At 40.6% G+C, this 23,743-nt stretch overlaps 1 protein-coding gene across 1 annotated transcript in view; it reads left to right on the top strand.

Annotated features, from left to right (window-relative positions):
• Window positions 1–20,297, top strand: part of MBNL2 (muscleblind like splicing regulator 2) — a 91,405-nt gene extending 71,108 nt beyond the window's left edge. The window contains 3 exon segments of the mRNA XM_008632397.2: window positions 779–814; window positions 2,220–2,314; window positions 17,348–20,297. Of these exon segments, the coding sequence (XP_008630619.2) occupies window positions 779–814; window positions 2,220–2,314; window positions 17,348–17,475 (259 nt within the window). The 3' untranslated portion in view covers window positions 17,476–20,297.
• Window positions 20,298–23,743: the final 3,446 nt, after the last annotated feature.

The following is a 23,743-nucleotide window of genomic DNA, read 5'->3' as shown; positions in this document are numbered from 1 at the left end:
TCTGTCTCAAATATGCACATACCTGGCACTAGTCTCCTTGCTTGCCTTCACCAGCTTGCTGTATGCAGTATATACTGGAAATAGGCTGATCTCTTTCATTTGGCCTTTCCAGAAAGGTTAAAGGTGGACTAGGCATCAAAATTAAACTGGTGAGCATGGCAGGTGAGCAGTCATCCCACAGCGTCTCTGAGGTGCACTGGGAGCCTTCTGCTGGAATATTACATGCTTTGAGGTGTTTAGCTTGGGACTTGTCAAAGTACTGTTTTCTTTCTGTTAAGAATGGGTACATTAACATCAAACACAAATTTGGCAAAGCCCCTGAAGAGGAATAGCCTTAATTCCACTTTAACTTCTTTTCCTGCCACATGTCAAAAAATTGGTGAATGTTGATCTGTGCAACATTTAACTGTCTGAATTATGCAGTGAGTTCTAAAAGTCCCAAATACTGTGATCTTTAACCAAGGATGTTTCTATAAACAAAAACCTGTTGCTGCAAAACTACTGAGTGAAAGGATAAAATTAGTAAGTAAAAAAGTTTATGAAGTATCTTGATTATGTACAGAAACATGCCAAAACCCACACTGTATATGCAGGAGTTTAGTAAGAACACAGTCACCTTTTTGTGTTAAAGCAAAACTGTGAATGACCTTACAGTTTCATTTAACTAACTTACTTCTCTGTGGTTATGCTTGAATCTCACTTTGAATGTTAACTCTAAACAGCTAACCTGTTTCTTCCCTTTATCCACTTTTTTCACCTATCATTGCATGACACGCAGGGTCAGTTTTGTGCATGACACCCGCTACCAGTATTGGTAGGTTCCAAATTTCTTTATTGATCTCTTTTTTTATACTGTATATGATGTATATTCACTTGTTTCAAAAATCCTAGGCGAGATTTAGCCATTGACTAGAATTAAAGGTTCTCTTGTCCTTCTGGTTGACTTTGCAGAGTGTTTAGATTTGTAGATGAAAGCTGCAGTTTAGACATGATATCACCTGCTATAACAACTACACTGCAAAAGCATAATACCATGAATTCCAGTCTGCTTTTCAGTTTTCAAAGTTTTATTTCTCTTTATATTTTATATTGTCTAGTACTATAAAATCATAAAATACTGGAAAAAACCAGCAAATTTCATCAGTGTTTTAAAGTTTCATAGTGGTGTGCCTATTCTCCTTTGCTGTGTGTTAGAAAGTTTTATCAGCGTTTCCCAGAAATGCCTGCTTTGATCCACAGAGGTCTGTTGAAACTCGTGATCTGAATCTCACTCCTTCTTTAAATATATTTTCAGTTTGAAGTTAACATTTTGGGCTTTCAAAGTGGAAGCCCAATGCAACAGCCTCTGAGACAGAAAAGTAATATTTCTTCTATTGCCCTATCCCAGTGATTTTATTTTTGGGTTTTTGGCCTACTCAGATAAACAGTTAAAATATCAAGCCTTTAAAACATCAAATTAATAATTCCCCCATGAAGATGCTGATTAAAATTAATTCTTAAAATGAGCAAAAGCAGTGTCTTTCACAAAATCGATCTTGCTTTTTTAGATCAAACAAAGTAGTATATATATCAGGATAATTATCATCCCTCTCCTGATTTTTGCCTCAAGCAGATGGTAATTTAACTCTGATAAAGTCGAACAGTTACGCAGTGCTAGTAGGAAAACACGAATAAATTGGATTACAAAGAAAGACAGCGAGTATCTGGCTTACTTCAAAATGAAGATAGATGAAAAACTTAATTTTTAATTGTGTTTAAAAATTAAGATAAACATTTAACAGTCTTCTTTCCAGTGTAAACCACTGGGCTTTTTTCGTAGGATTTTATTTTGAAGTGCTTTATAGCTGTACTGGGGGAAAACAAATTATCCATGTAACAATCTGCAGGTAACGGGCTATTTTGGTAAAGGCCTCATTTGCACAAGTAATCTTCTTCTTAGAGATAACACTTGCCTTTTCAGTGGTCCTTACTCTTGTTTTCTGGGAATCGCCGATTGTGTTGACAACCTTCCTTTAATTGTACTTGTAATAAGCTATTTTCCCTTTTTTTTATTTCTCCGCCACGCTTTCTCGCTTTGCACTGTGATTGCATGCCATCTGCCGGTTTAACCCATGACGATGGCTTGCCGCTCTTGATATTCACCATGCCAAAAATACCACTTCTCTTACCATAATGCTGCACCCTCCTGTTCATTGCTTCCATGGTTCCCCTCCTGAAAGTACCCATGATGCACAACGCTACGGCCGCCACTGTCTCTGCAGCAACAACTCCTGCAACAAGTGTTCCCTTCGCCGCAACAGCCACAGCAAATCAGGTTTGCTCCTTTTAAAGCTTTCTTTCACAAGATCCTGAACTCTAAATGAGTGCTGAGATTTTTATTTTAATTTTTTTTAACAAAAAAAATTCTCACAGAGAATTTTTTTTTTTTATTTCTGTGTTTACCCCATCAAATTTTACTTTTATTTTTAAGTCGTTTATAGCAAGTGTTTGTGGGACAGGTTGCACTTATTTAGAGTTAACATTTGTTGCAAATAATGATGTAGCTGTGTTTTGTGTTGCGATGTTTGTACCTAATTATCGTGTAATTAACCCAGCTGGAGTTAGAATCACCGTAGTACTGGACTACTTACAAAAGTCTATTATTAACGCCTAAGTTCAAAAGGAAGATCATCACAGGTTTCAAACATTCAGGTGTGTTAATGTAGCCTTCTCCATGAGATGTGGAAGTGACTAATTTGTAAGCACGGAAGCTGTCACAAATCACAAGCAGAACAAGGCAACTGGAAAAAGAAAAAGAAGAAAAAAAATTAAATGTTTTCTGTACATACTAGTGATCAAAACAGCACTCAAGATATTTATGACTATGCCTGCTTTGTATTTGAAAGTGTATCTTTAACCTGGGAGTTGCATTTCTCTGAGGAAGGACATTGATAGAAAGAATCCCAAGGGCTGTTGTCTGAGGTAGGCTAGGAAAGATGATACTTTCTCCTGTTCTTCTACAGTTTATGTTAATGGCAGTTTTCATTTTGGTTGGGTTTCCCCTCCTCCTGTAGGACTTAGTTCCCAGGGAAGACATATCTGTTGCAGCCCAGAGCGTGTAGCTTTGACTCCTCTGTTGGGGTGATTCCCACAGTGGTGTGCCTGGCATCTGCCAGGAGAGGAGTTTGCACTGTTGGAGTGATTCCCACAGTGGTGTGCCTGGCATCTGCCAGGAGAGGAGTTTGCACAGCTGTTGGGTCACTCTGGCTTTCCTGGTGCTCTGGGACCATGCTCAGGCACTTCCACCTGAGACGTGTTTGCCCTCAGGTTCTGAGAGGTCAGACAGAAAAGAAAACAAGCAGATTTGCTCACCAAAGGAAAGCAAAGGGCTGTGTCCCCATCATCTTTCCTTGTGTTTCTCCTGGGCAGGCTGACAAGCTGCTGCAGACCCAGTAGAAACGCTCTCCTGTTGGTTCCTTCCCTCCACTTGCCCAGGACTTAGAAAGAAATCAGTGAAAATGTTTTGCTTAATAATGTTCTACTAACAGGTTTATTTATTTTTTTACTGTCATTCCCAAAACTATTAAAGTATCCCATGGAAAAATAGAAGTTGCTGCAAGAGTTTATTTTTAATAATTTAGAAAAAATATACTACCTCTGAAATACATCCTACTTTCTTAAAGAAACACAAACCAGTCCATTTTTTTTTTTAAGGTTTGTTTGCCCACGTTGTGACATTTTTGCTTCTAGCATTTTCACCAAAAGAGGGTTGTTGTTTTGTGCTTACTTTTCTGAGAGTTAGCTTGTAAAAAATGCTTGGGATAAGGATGAAAGTGCAGCAGGCAAATGGTGCATTTCATGGTCTTTCCCAGAACAGTGTCTGCAGCAGAAAATTGTTTGGTGGTATCCAGTGTAGTTTTGTGATCTCGGAGTGGTGACAGAGAGAGTTGAAGATGCCAAGGGACTAAGAGAAAATGGGATGGTTTGGGGAGGGGTTCAGCTAGGGACCCTCTCCAGCACAGGAATGCAGCTGGGGCAGCTCCACCATCTGCATTCCTGAGTGCCAGAGGGGCCAACTGCGGCTGAAGGTAGAATAAATACAGGTATGCCTACAAAAGGACCAATAAGCAGTATTTTTTTTTTTTTTAGTTAATGGGAGTAGTTTCACACAATTAACTGGTGCCACTAAGAAGACAAAGGTGTGCCTTAATACTCTTTCTCATCTAGCAGGATGGCAGGCAGAGACCCTACTTTCCCAGTGCAGATTTTGTTTGCACTGGAGGATTATAGCCTTTTAAATTTAACAGGAGTTGTAGAAAGTGTCTGTATTTATCTAGATGCATATATTTGAGTGTGTGTATACATACAATTCCATGCTGAAATTAATGGATGATTTAACAGGGGGGATGGGTTTTCACGTGTTTAACTTCAGCCATTTGGAAGTTTGGCATCTAATTCATCTGCTTTTTTAGAAGTCTATGTTAGGGCAGGGTAAATTGCCCTGGAGGGCCTTGCCTCAGTCCCTTGCCTGTGGAATGAGTGTAGATGTGTTACCAAAGCTCTGCACCACTGCACGTGGAGGAGATGAGTCCCAGCTCAGGTGCTCGTTGGTTTCTGTAGCATGTGCCATCACTGTCTGGTTTTTTCTCACTCCTGTCTTTGTTTTAGTCATTGTAAGTCTTTAAAAGCTACTGAAAAAAAAAATGTATTTCAAGGTTAGTAGTAATTCCTTCTTCTCTGTAAGAGATAAAACTCCAAGTTTTCTATTTATTTACAGCCTCTTAAGATTGGAAACAAAGCTACAATGATAAGAAAGCCCCACAGTAACTCTGTGGCCCAAATTCTCAGTATTTCTTTAGTCCAAGAAACACAGCAGGAGCAGGTTATTAACTTGGTCATTAACATGACTTTGTTCATGGTCATAGCATTCTTTGTGTCCTCTTGTATGGGTTTAAACTCTCCTGAGTATTTCAGAAAAGGACGTTTTTATTCCCAACTAGATAAAATTTCCTTTCCTAGTCTGTGCCACACTGCTTTACATATCTGTGAGGTACAGTTTCCTCTTTCCATGGTCTCTACCATACTTTTTTTTTTTTTACAACCTCCAGCCTTAAGCTTGTCCCATTTCAGCTCCCACAGCTTCACCTCACAATTCTGGGCATGAAAAGAAAGTTGTAGCAGGGCTTAATCATTTCTCATAATATCATTTGGTGTAGTATTCTGATGTGGGGAAAGATTGCTGGTCTTCCTGGGACTGAGTGTGATGATCCCGGTGTCTTTGAAGCACAAGTAGAAGGGAAAAGTCAACATCCCAAAAGTTATGGAGTCTCAGCTGATGGCTAATGAAACATAGTAACTCCATTGGGTCCAGTAATATATTTAGTGTGTGCTGTCAGCTTGTATTTTGAAAAAAAACATTCACTGTGTCTCATGTCTTCTGTATGTCCTTTCTTCCAGAAAGTAACATGAGGAAGACCTCAAAATATACCTGCATTGACACATACACACTGTCAGTCATGCTTGGGCAGCAACTCTGGGCGTTGTGTGTTCAATGTGTGGCACAAGGCACCTGAGAGCATTGTGTGGCGTTAAAGGCTGTACTGTGTACATCTGTGCAGGGTGACACCAGTTAAGAATATATGGAAAATTTGGCATCTCTTCCTTTTCCTGACTTAAAAAGGTTAGGTTTTAAAAATAATTTTGTAGCAGTGTGTTCAGGGGGCAAGAGAATTGCTTTGGCTCAATGCAATGTAAACATGCAGCAAAAGTGCTTTAGCAAACCCTGTTTTACAAACTCTGATTAAAAACTTACTCTGATGATACAAGAGCTGGTGGTGTTGCTGTTCCCTCGAGGGAGTGCCCCATTCACTGTAGCTGCCAGGCTGTGGTGAGAGGGAATGGAGGGGAGGGGACTTCAGCTTTCCAGTGAAAGGCAGCTGGAAAGGTACGTGTCCAGGAGCGTGACTGGTCAGAGGCCAGGAAAGGCCAGGAAAGGCCCTTGCCCTTTTCCTTCTTCCCCCCTTCACAATTGCTCCAGCCATTCCCACCAGGATGGAGCTTGAAGCTTCCACTGCTTAACCTGACTTCAGCAGTAGATGCTTGATAAACTTTCAGTTCAGTTGTTTGGGGATGCTGACAACATTTCCTTAGAGCAAAGTTCGAAGTCGTGTGAATGATGGTGAGAAGCAGCATTAGGGCATGAATACAGAGGGTGTGGTCCTAGCTCCCTCTAGTGCATGCATGTGGACAGAGGTATGTAAAACGTCCTGGTTAAATATTAATACAGTCTCTGTAGATACATACTTCAGGGATCTTTAACAAAGATTTTGTTCCTCCTTTAGCTAGTGGACTAGCAGTACTCAAGCAAGCAAGGAAACTGTTACCTCTTAGCTTCACTCACAGGTAGAATCACAGAATCATTTAGGTTGGAAAAACCTCTAAGATCATCGAGTCCAAGTGTTAACCCAGCACTGCCAACTTCACCACTAAACCATGCCCCTAAGTGCAGCAGCTACACATCTTTTAAATACCTCCAGGGATGGTGATTGCTTTGGGCAGTCTGTTCCAGTGCTTTACAACCCTTTCCATGAAGAATTATTTCCTAATATCCAATCTAAACCTCCCCTGGTGCAACTTGAGGCCATTTTCTCTCATCCTATCACTTGTTACTTGGAGGAAGAGACCAATCCTCTTTCAGGTAGTTGTTGGAAAGAGCAGTATTTACTGACTGGTTTTTTAGGCTAAGAATGTACAGTGCTGTAATTTCAGGATGATATAAAAGTCATAGATCTTAAGGAAAATTATTTTGGGAGTTTGTTTCTCTTCTTATTTTGCTGTGTGCTTTATGAGAAAATACAGGATTAGAAACTTGGGGAAAGATTAGATGAAGCATACTTGGAGGTGATGATGTTCATGTTGATGGAAATGCAGAAAAATGTGACTTCCTCCACCCTGCATGCCAAAGATAATTTAACAGAGGATGGTGTATCCTGACATTATTTGCGAGAGATGTTATTTTGACTTTTGGGGCTGAAGTTCAGTTTTAAATAATGGCAAACACCTGCTTGTGGGGGCTTTAAATTTCTTAATTAAAAAGCTTCACTGCTGTTCCATTTATGTATATATGTCTTGGTGAGTCCTACAAGGATTAGAAGGTGAGAACTCAGCCCAAAATTAAGACACTTAAGTGGTGTTGTCTAAGTATGGGTGTCTACATGCAAGATACAAGTTTAAGTACCCATTGTAGACTCTGAAGTTTATCAGCCCAGTCAGATGAAATCTGGAGAGTAGCCTGACTTGTCCTTCAAAGTCTCATAGGGCTTGGTTCAGTTGCCTAAACATGTGTCTAGTGACGTTTGAGATTGTCCTGAGATAACCTTGGATGTCTAGGTTACCCAAGACATTTCCACGAGCTTGGCAGATGCAATAGAGGACCTACAGACAAATCTGCACACCTGATTCTGAACTGGCAGCTGGATGACAGGCAAGACCTTAGCCCAAGTGATACTGAAACCCTGGTGAGCAAATGACCCAAGCATGCAGCTACTGATCACATACATGAAGGGATCTGCAGGCTTTGTTGGCTTACTGACTAGGTTGTTTCACCTCAGTGAGTGTGGTGGGGGGGTTAAGACACCAGCATTTCTGTGCCCTCAAGCTCAGTGAGTATTACCATAGTTCCTGGTTATTAGAGGACAATTACCAAATTCCAAACAATTCCAAGCAATGTGAGTCTTGCTCACAGCACATCACTTCAGAACAGTTCATGGCTTTATTTTTTGTACCAATGAAAATGGGCAGAGACTGACAGTATAAGAATAGCATTACAGAGAATGCTGCTTGAAGATGTTATTTAGTAACAACATTATTCTACTGATTATATGACCTTTTATCAAGAAGAAAATATTAAAGAACATATCCAAAAGAAAAATTAAATACTTGGAGGCTGTGTCTAAAAAGAAATATAAGATCAACAGGCTGTCTCATGCTAAGGCTTGTGATTATCTGGCACAGCTGCTTTAAATTATGCATCAGCGTTCGCACTGAATTAGGTGGCAATTATGCAGATATTAATTATGAAATCATTCAGTAGCCTTCAGTTCTGTCAAAATCTGTTAGAATACAATGAAGCAAAAATAAAAATAGTTATGTTTGACTGTCACAAACAAAAGGACAACTAAAATATTTGCCCCAGAAATCAAAAACTAGTTAACATGTAAAATACAAACATGCCAAACTTTTGGGATTTGGGACGCCATGTGTGGTGGCTCCTTCAGGAGGGAGCAGAGCTGGGACATGCAGCAACAGAGCACCTCTCCTTGCCAAGGTGCCCCCAAAGGCAGCACCACTCCCAAGGGAGTCAGATTCTCCTCAGACCGGAACATCCTGGGACAGCGACTCAAGCTGATCTCTCCTTCTGCACAAAGCAGAAGTGCCAGTTGCTCCCTCGTGCAAATATTCCTTGGTGTCTCCCAACAGGGCTTCCTCTCCAGTCCTCTCTAACCCCAGGAGGCCTTCTGGCAGGGCAGAGAGCTGTCCCTAGCACTGCTGACATGGCTTTTGCTGTCTCACATTCCCTTTCTTCCCCATAGAAGCATGCTGTACTTGTAAATGGGGATATATTGAAAAAATGAATTGAGAAATCTGATAAATAGTAGGAAGTGGACTTTTTTGTTGTTGTTTAAAAGCGAGCTTTTGAGAAGGGAGGTGGGCAGTGGAAACAAATGTTATTTACATCCTTAGTGCCAGCATACAAGAACATTACAAATAAGAGCCTATGCAAAATTCATGTTAGTGGTTTGAAAATCTTTAATTTCAGTTTCTGAGGGAATGAGGGAACAGGTAGGAAAGCAATTCTGCTGGGAATTATGAGTATCTAAACAATTTTAGTATTTCTTTTGCTGACTGAAAGTTTTGGTCTAAAAAATCCATAAAGTTCCGAGTTAAATTCTCCTATAGAAAATTCTGTTCTAACAACAGAAAGAGTGATTTGAATCTGACTTGAAACAGTCCAGAAAAGGAGACAGAGGAACAGGTTCCATCCTCAGGCACATTATCAGAGGGAGTACTTGCAGGGAACCAGCCCGGGGCAGAACAGTATTGGGCACCTATGGAGCCCATCTATGGGGCCCTGGCAGCTGGGATGCAGGACTGGCCACCTTGCCTTGTACCTGCACCAGGCTGGAAAAACAAACCTAAGTGACTCTTGATCATGAAGGGTCATTTCTCTAGAGAATGTATTGAAATAGCAATAGCTTGTCACAGTGGGAAAGGCAAACTTAAACTGCTTGCTGCCTCTTTCATGCTAGGCACACAAGAGTCACAAGCCTCACCGCACTCGAGTTATCTTGTCTGACACCGAGTTACAGGTAAGCAGCTGTGACTCGCAAACTCAGGAAGTGAGAGTTTCCAATCTTAAAGCCCACAGCAAATCTTGAGCAGTGTCAGGAAAAGATCCTTTGAATTGCCTTGAAGCAACTGATGTTACAGAATATGTGGCAAAAGTGTTTTCTAAGGCACCAAAGAATCAAAGCCAAAAGATTACCCTGGAAAATGTAAAGGAACTTTATTTTAATCTCATGCGGACTTTAACCAAGTCTTTGTTTTAATAATATTTTTGGCCTTTTAAGATAGCATGTTGTTTCTTTGTAGACGATAAAAACTTCCAGCAGGCTTGTATTCGGAATTTTAGATTGCATGCTCGTATACAAGAAGCCAGTGGGAAAGAAAAGGAAAAATCTGTTCTGTTTTTGGGGTTTTTTTGAGAAATTCTCCCATCATACCCCTTTCCCCTGTATAGGACTAAAACCTGACTTCCTCTGGTATCCTGCTAGATGGCAGTGTCGCACAACATCAGCAGTAAGCGAAGGCTTCATTTTTTTATATAACAACAATCAAAACAGATTTCCCTTTCCTGTTATAGAAATTTAAAGAAAAAGTGTTGATGTTTGATATGATAACTTCTTTTTGTGTTCTTACTTGCAATTATTCAACAACTGATACTTTGACAAGTGGAGTAAAAGTCTTTTGGGGCATATTTGTTATTTAAACATAGGAAATTTTTTCTGGCATCTAATAATTTTGTAGGCGTTTGGGGAAAAATGAGTTTGTTTCATGGTGTATACACACAGATCCTGTGAGTCTGGGTTTTTCCATCATAAAATTTTAACAACACAGAGCAGTGCAGAGCTCCAGATGTACTTGTCTGGGATTCTGTCCTTTAAAATAATTGCCTCTGGACATCTCTAGGTGCTCTAACTACTTTCCCTTGAATTAAACAAAGATCATATATTTATCTTGGTGTATGATTTATTGCCTACAAGAAATGCCAGTCTGGCTTTGAGTGTGCAGGAGGCTGCCCATGTAACTGCACTGGAAACATATTTACTTACATATTTATTTTTGTTGATTGTATCTGTCATGACTTTCAGCTGGTCGCAGAAATTTGCTAACTTGCCTGACTTCATTTTTGGCGCAATATTACCTGCCATGACACACACTAGTATGTGTGTCTGTTTACGTGAGAGTAACGAGATTAGAAGAAAATTAAGGAAGTGATAAGTAGTCAAAGTCAGGAAGGTTAAGATTTCCTCAGAGAAGTTATAAGTATAGTGAGTTTTATAAAACTGACACAAGGTCTTACGAGTAACCTTGATGAACGTAAATTTGGTACTTTCCTGTGTTTGAGTTTAGTTCTGGATGCTGTCTCTTGCTTTGAAGAGAGTCTGAACTGGAGTGACAGGTTTTGGGAGAAGAGGGGTTTCAGAGTGGTGATAACTGCTGAGGAGCCTGCAGAAATGCCGACTGTGCTCTGTGTGCAGTGGTGCCTTTGCCTGAAAGGGATGCTGCATGTGCAGTGGCAGCCTCATCTTGCATGATGTGGGCATGCTTGGTGTCTAAAAGGAAAATGCAAAGCAGGTTTTGTTAAACAAAAAACGTCTAAGGGTTGGAGAAGTAACACCCCTGCAAAAGGAATATGGGCACTTCCACAGATAATGCACAACTTGTGCTTGGCTTTCACTCATTTGTGCTCTCAGTTTCTCTGTGCAGGCCTATTCTGGCAGTTTCTAAAATTCAAGAAGAGAAGGAAAATGACCTAAAAGTAGGAGGAGGAAAACAGATGATTGCAGTAGCTTAGACCTGCTGGAAGGTAAAATTGAGGGGCTATCCAAAATAGTCACTGTATGGGTGCTCCTAAAATACTACAGCAGTGGTTTTCTCACTTCTATATAGTCTGTCTGCTGCCTCTGCATGAGTTAAAAATAGATTTTGGTAGAATATGTTAGAGTGTGTTATGATCAGTTTTTAGCACTGCATTATTTATTACTTTAAAGAAGAATAAATAAAGCCATATTGCTTTCATTTCTAAACCAACTAATCCTCTGTCTCTCCAGAGTGAGTAAATACTTATTAAGTTGAATTTAAATACTGTACATTATTACTTGAGTAAATACCTATTGAAGCTCATAAGCAAGCTAAGGAGTTGGCAGCACAAGTGGCTTTGGTCTCTTCTTTCAGGACCTTGTGACAATTAAATGAGAAAAATGATGCTGCTGAGCCCTTGAACCCTTTGGGATCCCATAATTTCCTTGAAGTTTTTTTTTAGATCATCGTGAAGAGCTGGATTCAGATAAGGTCTTTGTCAGCTTTATGACACCCTGATGGCCAATAGCTTGTGCCTGATGGAATGAAAATGTGCTAGCAGATGTGTCCACTTCAGTGTGGACATCTGATCCTCAGCCATTTCCAGAGGCATATTGTCAACATGTGGGACAGGCAAAAATGGGCATACTCAGATTTAGGGAAGAACAGAGAGGATGGAGCAGGGCACTAGAATTACCATATGAGGGAATGGGCTATGAGAAAGCCAAGAAAATAGGACCTCCAGCCCTCAGGAAACACCTGATGCCCCCGTATTAGGCACTGCATGGGCAGGCAGCCGTCTGTGACCCAGACATCTCACCCATTATGTGCAATCAGAGGTCACCTTATTGATGAGCAAAGTAGACAAATATATTGGGGTTGCACTGGATTAATAGAGAAGCAATAAGATAAAATCCTCCTTCAGCCCTGGGTTGAGGAGAGGACCATGGTTAGTGAGTAAAACAAAGCATGTATCCATTAAATGATAATATGCTGGAAATGAGAATGAGGTTTCAAGGGAGAAGTACTAGCAAAGGAAAAAGTCCAGGCTGTATTTAATGCAAGCAAGGGTTGGAGCTGGCTCAGCTGTCAGCAGTCAAGACAGGGGCAAAACCTATCCCATGGGACAGTGTTGGTGGGAGCCCTGGGGTGGGGGAGTGGAATGTTTGGGATGGTGCTCCATGGAGATGCTTCTGTGGAATCTGTGGGGAACAGGAGGTGAAAAAGTCCATCTGTTAAGCTATGTAAAAATTAAATAAGACCAGGCATAACTGATACAATAGAGATTGCTTTCAGTAAGTGTCTGAACATTTACTCATCTTTTCCCACTTCTAATTTAAAAAAAAAAAAAAAAGTGGTTTATTTTGAAGAAAAGGAACAAGGCACATACCACAAGAGAACATTCTAAGAGAAAGTGAAAAATAAAGGCATGGAGGCATTTCCCAAAGGCATGGGGAAATATAAATAGTCTTGGGTTCCTTGTCATAGGGAAGAAATACTTGGTGTTACTTTTATTTTTAGAAAGAGGGAGAAGTTATGAGACAGCCTGATATGAGCCGGCTGTCTGAAAATATCTGTCATTTTTAATGTATACCCCAGATATATCTGACCAGTCTGCTACTCGTGTGAAAAACATGAAAACAGAAAATGTCACTGTGGAAGGATTCATCTATCCTGACGCAGGTGTCCAAAAGTTAAATACCATGGTGCAAACTGTTCACCACTGATCCTTTCATTTGGTGGAGGGGAAAAAAGCAGCATGAGTTGATAATGCTAAAATAAGTTGCCTGAGGTAGCCTAGGAAGATGTAAAATGGGTGACCGGCTGAGGCATTCGTGTCTGAAATCCTCGGAGATAAATCTTGTTTATAAGAAACTCCTATTACTACATTGCATTCAAAATGGAAGGCTGAGCAGACCAGAATGTTTGCTATGCATGAGTTAATTTTTGGAGGGTAAGTGCTTTGCAATGCAGAGATCAAATACGGTCTTAACACCTTCTTAAAATATATTAGGGCTTATAAAGCACACTGTATTTTGGATTAATAATTTCAAAACTTCTAAAAAGAAACATGTCAGAGGTGGATGCAAAGTCATGTTTTCCAGCTGATCCACTGTGACAGGTCTTTAGTTGAACAAGAGTTCACGTACACTGAATTCATGCACAATGGCAAATTTTCCCTATTCATCATTGTATAATAAATCTGGAACTGGAAAATGAATTTAAGTCAGAAACTATAAAGAAGCTTTGTGAATTGTAGCTTCAAAACAGAAAATCTCAAGCCAAACAGTGTTCTTGTAATTCTTAGAACCTAGTCATGATTCTCTGTAATTTGGTCAATTCAATGAACTGTATCAGGTAAAGCAGTAACCTGGGTGTCAGAAGAGAGTTCACAAAAATGGAGTTTCCACTTTAATTTAAAAGACTTTCAATTTTGCTTTTTAAGTCTTGAGACAATGACTGATCACTGCCGCCTTTGCTGGGTCTGAGGAATTCCCAGATTGATTTATCCACACTGGTAGTTGGTGAGAAGCTGAAACCATTGGCACTGACATCATTCCCCTGGATGACACTGCAGAACTGTATCACCCTTATGAGCAACCCTGTCTGAATTTCAGGATGTTCTGTGTTGCACAAGGGGCTTAATGACCATTATGATCACTCAGAAGTCCAGAAGGTAAAGGTGTAAAAGAGCCATGCTCTGGTAGGAAAGAAAGTCTTGACATTTAGGAGCTGAAAATGTCACCTCTAAAGAGCTGGAAAATTTTGAGGAGCAAATTTAGAAAGTAGTTTGTGGAAATTTAGGTTCACTCTTTGTGTTACTAGTTTCAGTGAGGTCTGCTAACTATCACTGGCACAGTGTGAGTGATTTTAGTCTAAAGGGTAGCCAGCTTTCTGCCACTTCAAACAGGTACCAAGCAAGAAGGCAATGGAGAAGGTACCTTTATCTGTGATTACCTTCAAAAAATGCCCTTTTCTGTTATTAAATCTTCTACCTGAGTTACTACTCAAGACTCTAAGTGCCAGGCCATTCTGCTTATGATGGAAATAGTCTTCTTATTAGATCTTATTAGGTATGTTTCCAGGCATGTCTGTATCTACACCTGTGGATCTTATCCATACAGAGCATGAGAAAATGCTTTTCCGTGCTTGACCTGTAGACCTTTGGACATGGGACAATGCACACTCATTGTATAGTCTTCTTCTTCAGGGTTTTTTCTTACATATACTATGGTAAAAACGTCATGACATTACATCCTGTTGCTGTGAAGTATAATGTTATAATAGTATCAGAGCAAACACAAGTCATATATATGTGCATTTGAGATGTAATTGTTCAAAGAGTAGTGAACATGAAGGTGACTGTACCTATTTACAAGTAATGAGGGAGTGCAGACTCTGTAGCAAGTGTTTGCAGGGATGTTCCTTCTCCAGTACAGCTTCTCCTTTTTCAGCATGCAAGTGATGGAGCAATTAGCAGCAATGCAGACTTAGATAACCTCCATCTTCCATCACAGTTTATTACTTCATTTGTAGATTAAACAGGAGAGGTTCACAGTGTGTTTTCCATGTAAAGTAGTTTAGCATTTTATGTTTCTCTGTCAAACACAGTGAAAAAAACCAGTGGCAGAAGCTGATGCCTGTGTATATAGCTGTGGCAGAGTTGTGATATCTTTTGAGAAATAGGGTGTGAACATGTAATTAAAGACTATGGGAGACGTTTTACACTTTGTGGCTAAGGTTAAAAAAGAAATGTAGCTCCTCAGTTCTGCAACTCTGCACTGGAGAAGCTTGTTCTGAAGGAGAGACTTCAGGGTTTTTTCCTAGGAGGACTCCTACGTGTACTAGAAATAGCTGGGTGCAACATGCCCTAGTTACGGCCGCTGTACAAGGGGCGGCACATCGAGGATGATGTGCTGGGAGCAAGCCAGCTCCGTAGCCACTGGCAGGGAGAAGCATGGCAGTGAGAGCTCCAGCTGCTCCTCTGACACCTGCAACCCATAAACAGGACATGCTTGCACAGAAAAGGAAAGTGTTTACATTGTCTTTGCTGTTTTCCTGAGTTTTGACAGGAGGAGAGAAAAGGCAGGAATAGGGACACGGCAGTGAAGTCCTTACCTTGGGCTTTGCCATTCACCAGGGCAGGGAAGACAAGGGGTCCCTGCTCTTTCACATTGCCCAGGACCTCTCTGTCCTGCCTGGCACACAGCAGGATGAGTGGCACTTGGGTTAATCACAATGCCAGGAATAGTCCTACCATTTTCCCAAGAAACAGCCTGAGATTAGGCCCTCTGCCTTCTCTGACACACATTTTGAGGGAATTGTGAACACCAGCACAAGGGGCAGTTATCTGTCTCCCTGTACTGTGAGGAAAGAAAGCTATAGGAAAATGCAACTTTAGCCCCTCAAAAGTTGGCAGACAATGCAGTCAGCTGCAGTGTCTGAAATTCTGGGTTTTTTACCGAGTAGGAAACTTACTGAGTAAGTTTCAGGTTATGTCCCATTAAGTGAGACCTTAAATACACTTGTGTGATTATGGCTAACCCAGTATAGCTAAAGCTGCTTTATTAATTACATTGACATGTTGGGTTCTAACATGCTAAAAATACCAGTGCTGAAAAGCTTGGTCTTTTCTTATTTTCAGCATGGCTGCGTTCTTTATACATATTGTCAAATCACCGTGCTGGAGCTGAACCAGGGTTATCACAGACAGGGCTTTATTATTTGAGCAAAGCTATTTCTTTGTTATTCCAAAAGGAAACAGAAGATAGGCGATAAGCTAACAAACTCACAATGGGTGGAAGTTCATTAAAAATATATGTCCTTGTTGTGTGCATGATGTATTTAGATGTTAAGCCCTTTGGAGCAGCAGGTGTTTGTACGGTGTCATTACAATGGGGCCTCATGTGTCACCAGATTTCCAGAGCTGATGGCAATCAAAGATGGCTCTTTGGCTTGCTGGCAAGGTCGTTGGGGTCAGGGAGACAGTGCTGGTGTACAGAGAGCGAGGCAGTGCACTTGTGAGGGGCAGTGGGGTGACGGGCAGGGGACTGGGACAGGCCCCTGCCACACAGAGCCGAGCGTGTTTCTTTTTGGCGGTCTGTATGTCAGAGGTAGTATGTTGCTGAAGTTACTTGACAAACACCTTTTTTTTCCCCCCTTTTAATATAAATACTGCATTAAGCAGTGGTCTAGCTTCATAATACACAAGTAGGTCAAAGTGCTGTCATGACTGCATTGCATACCACCTGCAAATACAGCTTAAAAATATGCCGAGTGCCAAATTAAACAGGAAGAGCAGGCAATGCACTCGTAATTCCTTGACTCGTGCTTAAGTCTGGAGCACATGTTAGCAATGGCATGATAAAATATCACACCCCTGCCTTTTGATATCACTTTCACCAACAGCCATTTCAGGCAGGTGATAGAAATCTGGATGATTTTCCAATACTGTGACCAGGTGGAGCTGGTTGCTGGGCGCATTGTGCATTTAGCCTTCACAGTATTGGAAGCTTGCGAGTTTGCACCTGTAAAATGATTGCTTCACCCTCCACTTGAGACACCATGGAGGTAGAGCAGCAAGGTTAGTGGCTAGTTAGGTGCACAGAGGTACACTGTGGTAATCCCCCTAGATTCCTTGGCATAAGGAAGCGTGAGAAAACCTCTCAAGTTCGCTGATCTGCAGTTAATTTTTTTAGGGAATAAGCAGCTGCTAAAAGTGCATTGAAAAGGCGCTTTTGTTTCATGAAAACACCCAGCCCAGTACATCTTTTTGCTGGTTAGTGGCAAGGTGCCCTGCCTCCACTTTTTCCTCTGGTCATTCTGACTTTCTGGGAGCATGGTGGGAGCTGGAGAGTCACCCCAGGCACGGATGCACTTTGAGCTCCTCCAGGAGATGCAGGGCTTCCACCTCTACTGATAGGCAGGGCGCTGAGAGTGCACACCCTGCCTATGGCCAGGCCATGGATTCAGCACTGCCCTCCAGTATTTTGACACATAAAGTACCCCCTCTGTGCGTTCTCATGCACATGAGGGCCTCTGTGCAGGGGACAACGACCAGGTGTGTGAGACACAAACCCCTCAGGCAGCCTGAGGACACAGGACACTGTCCCCCACGGGACACTGTCCTGTGTGAGCTGTGCCTGAGCTCAGTTAGGCCATCCTGGCACACTGCTCTCCCTGGGTCACCTAAAAGCACGATCACGCTTTCCCTTTCTCTCGACAGATAATCCTGAAATAGCCGGCAGGAGCGGAACGGAATGTCACGAAGCCTCCCTGCGGACGGCCAAGCACGGCTACTGTACATACTACCCCGTCTCCTCCTCTCTAGAGTTGCCACAAACTGCATGCTAAGTCAAGAATTTGTTCTTATGGACAAATCAAAAACTCAAAAAAGCTAGTGCTGCTATGTCATATAATGAATATTAAATATGGTATGCTTACTATACTCCAACCTAAAATAGTTAACTACCTGATACCAGCTGTGATGTTTCAAGACATAAAGGGTAACATTTAGTTTTAAAGATTTTCTAAGCATAGTTTAATTATTGCAAATATTGTCGTTTCTCCATAACTACACCGAACAGAAATGGTCCAGATCAGTTAGTCTCGTGAGATTCAATGTTTATGAATCTTTCGAGCTCAGCAATAATTGAGTTGCATTGGCTAAAACCTTTCCCCAGTTGCAGGTTTAATTTTCACCCAAACTATGATTCGGGGTTTTCTTCTCAGTTAAAAAACAATCTTGGTTTTGCTCCCTTGGTGAGTTGATTCCAAGACAGAGGAAGTGAAACGCAGCCCGGTGTCCTGCACATCATCCTGCCAATCTGATATTTTTAGCCAGAAGTCCAAAGTAAAGCACAAAGTCTTTAGATGCACATGGTTGGTGTTTGACTTGTATGGAGAAGTTGCATTTGAATCATAGCAGAATAGCAGAAGAAAATTTTAAAAATTTTGCACAGTATGAACTTCATACCCCTTTCAATCCCCAAAAGAACAAAGTCTTGAGAATATTATTTTACAAGTATATTTATAATGTTTTTAAAATAGACTTTGCAGAAGTGCCTAAATTTTGTCACATCAGACTTGATGAAAGTGAGCCTGATGCCAACAGTCAAATCTCACCGGACGCAAATAATCTTTGAAACTCATAGTCAGGTTACCAAAAAGATCCAAGCTGTTAAGAAGTAACTTCTAGAAGTGTAAAATCAAACAAAACAAAACAAGATCAAACTAACAAAAGGAAAGGCGAAAAAGAAGGCTGTAGATGAAGAGATTGTATGATATTCTAATTTAATTAAAATTCAGTTGAGTCACTGAAACTTCATAGGTGACTTTAATCTAGGCTATTAACTGAACACTAAGAATGTAGAATGAGATTCAGTTTAATAAATCATTACTGTATTTGCATTTTTTAAATTGGATTATAAGATTGTAACCAGATTAGAGTGGAGAAAAAATAGTTCTTTTAATTGTTTTTCTTTAAAAACATATTTTATGTCACAAAAGTATGAAGATATCTTTAATACAATTATATACATGTTATATATACATACATACATATATATGGATGAAGCAGATTTTAATGTTGTTTACTTTTTTAAATACTTTGTTGATTTACAAGGTAATTATATATGTAAAATTAAAATTTCATTTGTTTGATTTGAGATTTGTTTCAAGCACTATTGTACCAAATATTTCATATTTCACATTTTATATGTTGCACATGTATCACATAAATGACATAGTTTTTAAATTATTGTTTAAAAAAACAAGACAGCTGTTATAAGTGGATATTATGTATAATTGTTTGCAGCATAAGTTTTCTATGTGGACATTACTAGTGATTGCAGTATTTTAACTTAACCTCTTCAGATTGATTGTAAACTATTTTAAACTTTGGCAGCACTGCCTGTTCTGAACGACTGAAGGCACTAACCATATTATTATTTGTCTAGGAAATTATTTTCCAGGCTAAATCTTGTTTGTCTGATGTCTAATTACTATCTATTTATATATAAAGCTGGAGATTTGATCATCCGAAAGAAAAAAAAATAATCACAATTCGGTTGTAAAATTAACATAGTGCTTGTAACGTTGCATTAGTTTAATTTGTGGAAAAATAATGTATCTTAACTTGTTACTTTAGCAGTTAAGGTATCACCATTATATACTATTAAAACACTAATATTTGTAGACTTTCTCAGTCATTATAACTAGGTAGTTGACACTGCAACTTGCCTATATCTGTCAAAGTTGTTTTTATTTTTTTATAATAGTTAATTTAGGCATTTGGGTAGCTTATTGTATAATACTAAATGGTAAATTATCCATGTTTAAATATTTTATGTAGATAACTCTTCAAGACATCGTTTTGTGTGAACTTTTTATGTTTCAAAATTACCGTTATTCTATGTTTTTTACAATTAATCCAATATTACTATTTTTTGCCCATGGATGACGAAGCTTCAGATACATCAGGTCTTTCATCCAGATAAACTGACAGACAGAAAGAGAAAATGTATTTTTAATAAGAGATCCACTTTCCGACTTTATGACTTTGTAATATTCCTGAAAACTGTACAAGTACAAACCTATGCTAACAGTAAGGAGGCAATTACAGAGATGTGCAAATACGTGTACAACAGATTCTGCATTTTATTTATTTATAAAGTAATTTTATAGACTATTTCAAAATTTGGGAAGATCTAAAACTATTTTTCTGTATAAATATTATTTGCCAAAACTTTGTTTATATTTAAAAAAAAAAAAAGTCTAATGAAAATGATTAAATTTTAAATGCTTTGTTTAATTAAAAAAAAATACAACAAGAAATATAACCCCCTAAAAGAACCATGAGATGGGCCAACACGGAGACAGTGAATACTGTAGCTGGGACATGGTTTCAAGCGACTTGAGATGTCTCAGTGCTTATTTTCTTCAAAGGATACAGCACCTCACCAAAATACCTTTTTGTTTGCCTCTCTCATCCAGCATAATTGACGACACGTACAATGAATATTTCGGTAACAGTTAAGAGAAATCCCTCCATTCACTCTTTTCCAGCATATATAATTACTAGTGGTCTGTTAAATAGCCATTCTATTTCTGTTGTGACGTTTAATTCATTCACCCAATGTACAACCACTGAAATAAAAAGAAGCATTTTAAAATGAGAGCGGAGTCGGGGAGATCCTTTCTCGTGGCGTGGCTCTGGGAAGAGGAGCCCGGGGTAACAAAAAATAGCCAAAAGAAAGTGGAGGAGTCTTTTAAGAAGTATAAGTTTTTTAAATTTTATTTTTTTCTTTAATTGCTTGTTCAAGTAACAAATCCTTAAGTGCAGTCCCCAGGTGCAGGACATGCAGATGCTACATGGGGAAGCCCATGCCCTTCTCCTGCCGAGGATGCTGCGCCACACGGCTCCAGCTTCCAACAGCATCCTGAGCCCTTCCTGCTTGCCCGTGCGTGCCAGGGTGCAGGCAGGCACTGGTTATCCCGGGGCTGTGTCTCACAGTTGCCTGACCATTGCAGGGTTTTTTTGCTGGCACATCCTTTGCATCTTCTTTTCGTAACCTACATCTTGAAGAGTATTACACCAGTAAATAATCCCTGCTATCTGCTAGTTCCTCTGGGGAGAGCAGCAACACAGGAGAGTTGTGTACCCATGGGCAGAGACTGCATGGCAAGCTAGTGACAGGAGGGATTAAAACCTCTGGCTGGCAGCTCCGTGGTTTCTTCACACTGCCTTTTCTGATTTATTTTTTTAAATGCTTTAAAGAAAGGAAATACAATTCCTGCAGAATCAAAAAGAGTTTGTGTCATAAAGTTGTCTACGCTTCATCAGCACAGGGCTGGTTTGAAAAGAGCCCAAGGTCACAAGTAATGTGGAAAACCAGCAGGTCAACCAGTCTATTTGGATGTATCACAGACGTACTGAGCCAGAAGCCTGCTGAGAACGAGTATGTGGGATGGAGAGGAGAAAGAGGATGACTTGCAGGGACAGGGAAGGACTGCAGCATTAGAGGGCTGCAAGGGCATTGTAGAGCAGAAGCAGCAAATTATTAAAATTCAACTCCTAATGACTCAGGAGTGGGAAGCCTGTCTGTTGATAGTTTCTCATGTTGAACCCCACCCTGGACAGTTGTCAGCTGCCAAGAAGGGTCAGGACATGTCACTTTTCTTGTCTAAAAGCTGCTTTGTTTCTTGTCAACTTTGACACTTTCTTGGCAGTGGAGAAGTGCTCATGGAAGCTGTGAGGCTTTCAGGGCCCACAGCAAACCCGCAGTATCTGTACGTGTACACGTGCAGCGCATACCCCCTTCAGACAACGTCAGGGTTTCCAAAATGAAGCAAGTTACTTCTAGAGAAGAGCCTTTAGAAACCTTTGAGTTTCCCACCCTGCCATGCACGTCCTTGTGGCCAGTCTGTGGCCACTGCTGTGGCCCTCACCTCAGGCCAAGGGCTGCAGTAGTGTCCTGGTGCTCAACATTGGCCCTCAGCAGACTGCCCAGGTGCACACGCACTGTGCTTGGCCATGCACCTCCCCTGGCACCACATGGTGTAGCCATGGCCATAAGACTTATTCTCTATGTTTTGCGTGGTTGTCAGTTCAAGAGTCTGAAGTAATCTGAGGACTGGGATGTTTTTGCAGTCCACTGGAATTAAAAGCATGAAACAAAAGGGGATGTGACATTTGAGGGATCAGAGCCTGCTGGGATAGTTTTGCATGTTTGTATACAGCAAAGGAAGCCAAAACTGGTTGAGCCCTGTTCATGCTGCACTTTGGGAGTGACTCTTGAAGTTACTGAAAGAGCAACTGGGTTTTCTTTCAAAAAGAGTTGTTTTGCTCCAGAAGAGAGCCCAGGAACAACCCAACGCTTCCGTACTGTGGGTGACAAGAGATAAAAGGACTTGTGGGCAAGGCTGCTCGACAGTGCAGCAGTGCAGGCATTCAATCTCCTGCCACTGACATTTATTGCATGAATTCATGGGACCAAAAAAAAAAAAAAAAACCAACCTTGCCTGGAATTACTGAAAACCTTCCTTGGCATCTGATCCAACGGTCACCTGAGCATACCATGTTCTTCATGCCTGCAATCAGTTCTCAGCCAAGCATTTTTTCCAGTAGCCTGCATTTTTAATGTCATATAATTGACAGTTCTGGAGGCTTTTTTACATGGGTCAAGATGATTTTTATTGCTGGAGTGGGTGTGTGTGAGAGCAAAATCACCTCAGCTGTTGCATTATTGCTGGTATGTAATGTATTTGAGCATATAGGTATAGAACATACAGTTTGATTATTTGTGAATGGATAAATTATGGAAATGTGTTCTAAATTGTTATTTTTCTAATTCTGTAATTACAGAAACCGTAGAAATTGTAGAAAATAAATTACATGTTTCATTACATGAAAATACCTTCTGCTGTAACGGGAAAAAAAATGCAACACTAAGAAACATAAAAGGAAGGTACTGGTGTGAGCTGCTTATTCAATGCTGGGTTGCAGTTGCATTATTTCCATCAAAGCTTCTTGCAGTGTGAGGAAAAGACACTTGGCTTTATGATTTAGGAAAATCACTACAGGAAAGACGCCCTGCTCCTCTCATCTTCAAAGGGCTGGATTTGGATACTACTTTTAAGGAAAACAAATTCTGGTGATTGTCTTCCTTAGTCTTAATTGTCACAAAACAGTCAAGGTGTGGCCTGTGTGGTTCCTCAGAGGGCCACCAGACCAAAGAGATGCCAGGATGTGGAGGTGGCAAGGGTGACCACAGTGATGTGAGGTTCACCTTGTAGGAACAGCCCCCAGGGATGGTCATGCAGGTTCTGCCTATGCTAAGCCTGAGCTGTGCTTGCATTTGCCATGACTGCCTCTCCTTTCCACGCAGGGCTAGAACGAGGAAGTGCTTTTACTTCCTTGTTTTATGGTTGTAGCCACTGCACTGAATGCCAGGGGAGCACATCCAGAGATCCTAAGGTTGGTCGCTGACAGCACAGCTCAGGACTGCTGGTGGGCAAGTTTTTCACACTCGGAAAGCTGCTAGAGTGGGATCCAGCTTTCTCTCTGTAGCTGTGGAGTCTCAGATGACACACTGCAGAGTACCCACTTGGCCTAAAGCTGCTGCTATGGAGGAGCACGGGCCTGGGTGAGTTATGTTAAGTCTGCCAGCCCTATGCAGGTATCTCAGATACTCTGCAACACCTTAGATGAGTTTAGTCAATGAATCCCACCTGTTTCACAAAGGACAATGGTTTTGATAGATTTTAAAACAGCTATCATGCACAAGGAATCACAAAATCATAAGATTGACTTAAATGGTCTGATAGTTAAAAATCCTGATCTTCTCTTTAGGTATTTGGAGGATGTTCAGCTTGCATATTTAAGCTTTTTCTCTCCTACTATGGTACCTAGAATTTTTTTTCATGTCACCTAACGTGTTCCTGTGCTCATGGATGTAAAACTGCTAAAGAGCAGTTCATAAAATTCTTGAGAAACTCAAAAAAATTGACAACAGAAATTCAAGCACTTCTTACGTGTTACCATGTTGTAGGGAGGAATGAAGAAATATAGTAACCCCTGAGGATGTGATATAATTTCTTCAGGCTTAACTTCCACATGGAC

The sequence above is a fragment of the Corvus brachyrhynchos genome, unplaced genomic scaffold (genome assembly GCF_000691975.1).
Source record: "Corvus brachyrhynchos isolate BGI_N302 unplaced genomic scaffold, ASM69197v1 scaffold12, whole genome shotgun sequence".
Classification (NCBI taxonomy): domain Eukaryota; kingdom Metazoa; phylum Chordata; class Aves; order Passeriformes; family Corvidae; genus Corvus; species Corvus brachyrhynchos.
This window is presented reverse-complemented; position numbering and strand designations above follow the sequence as displayed.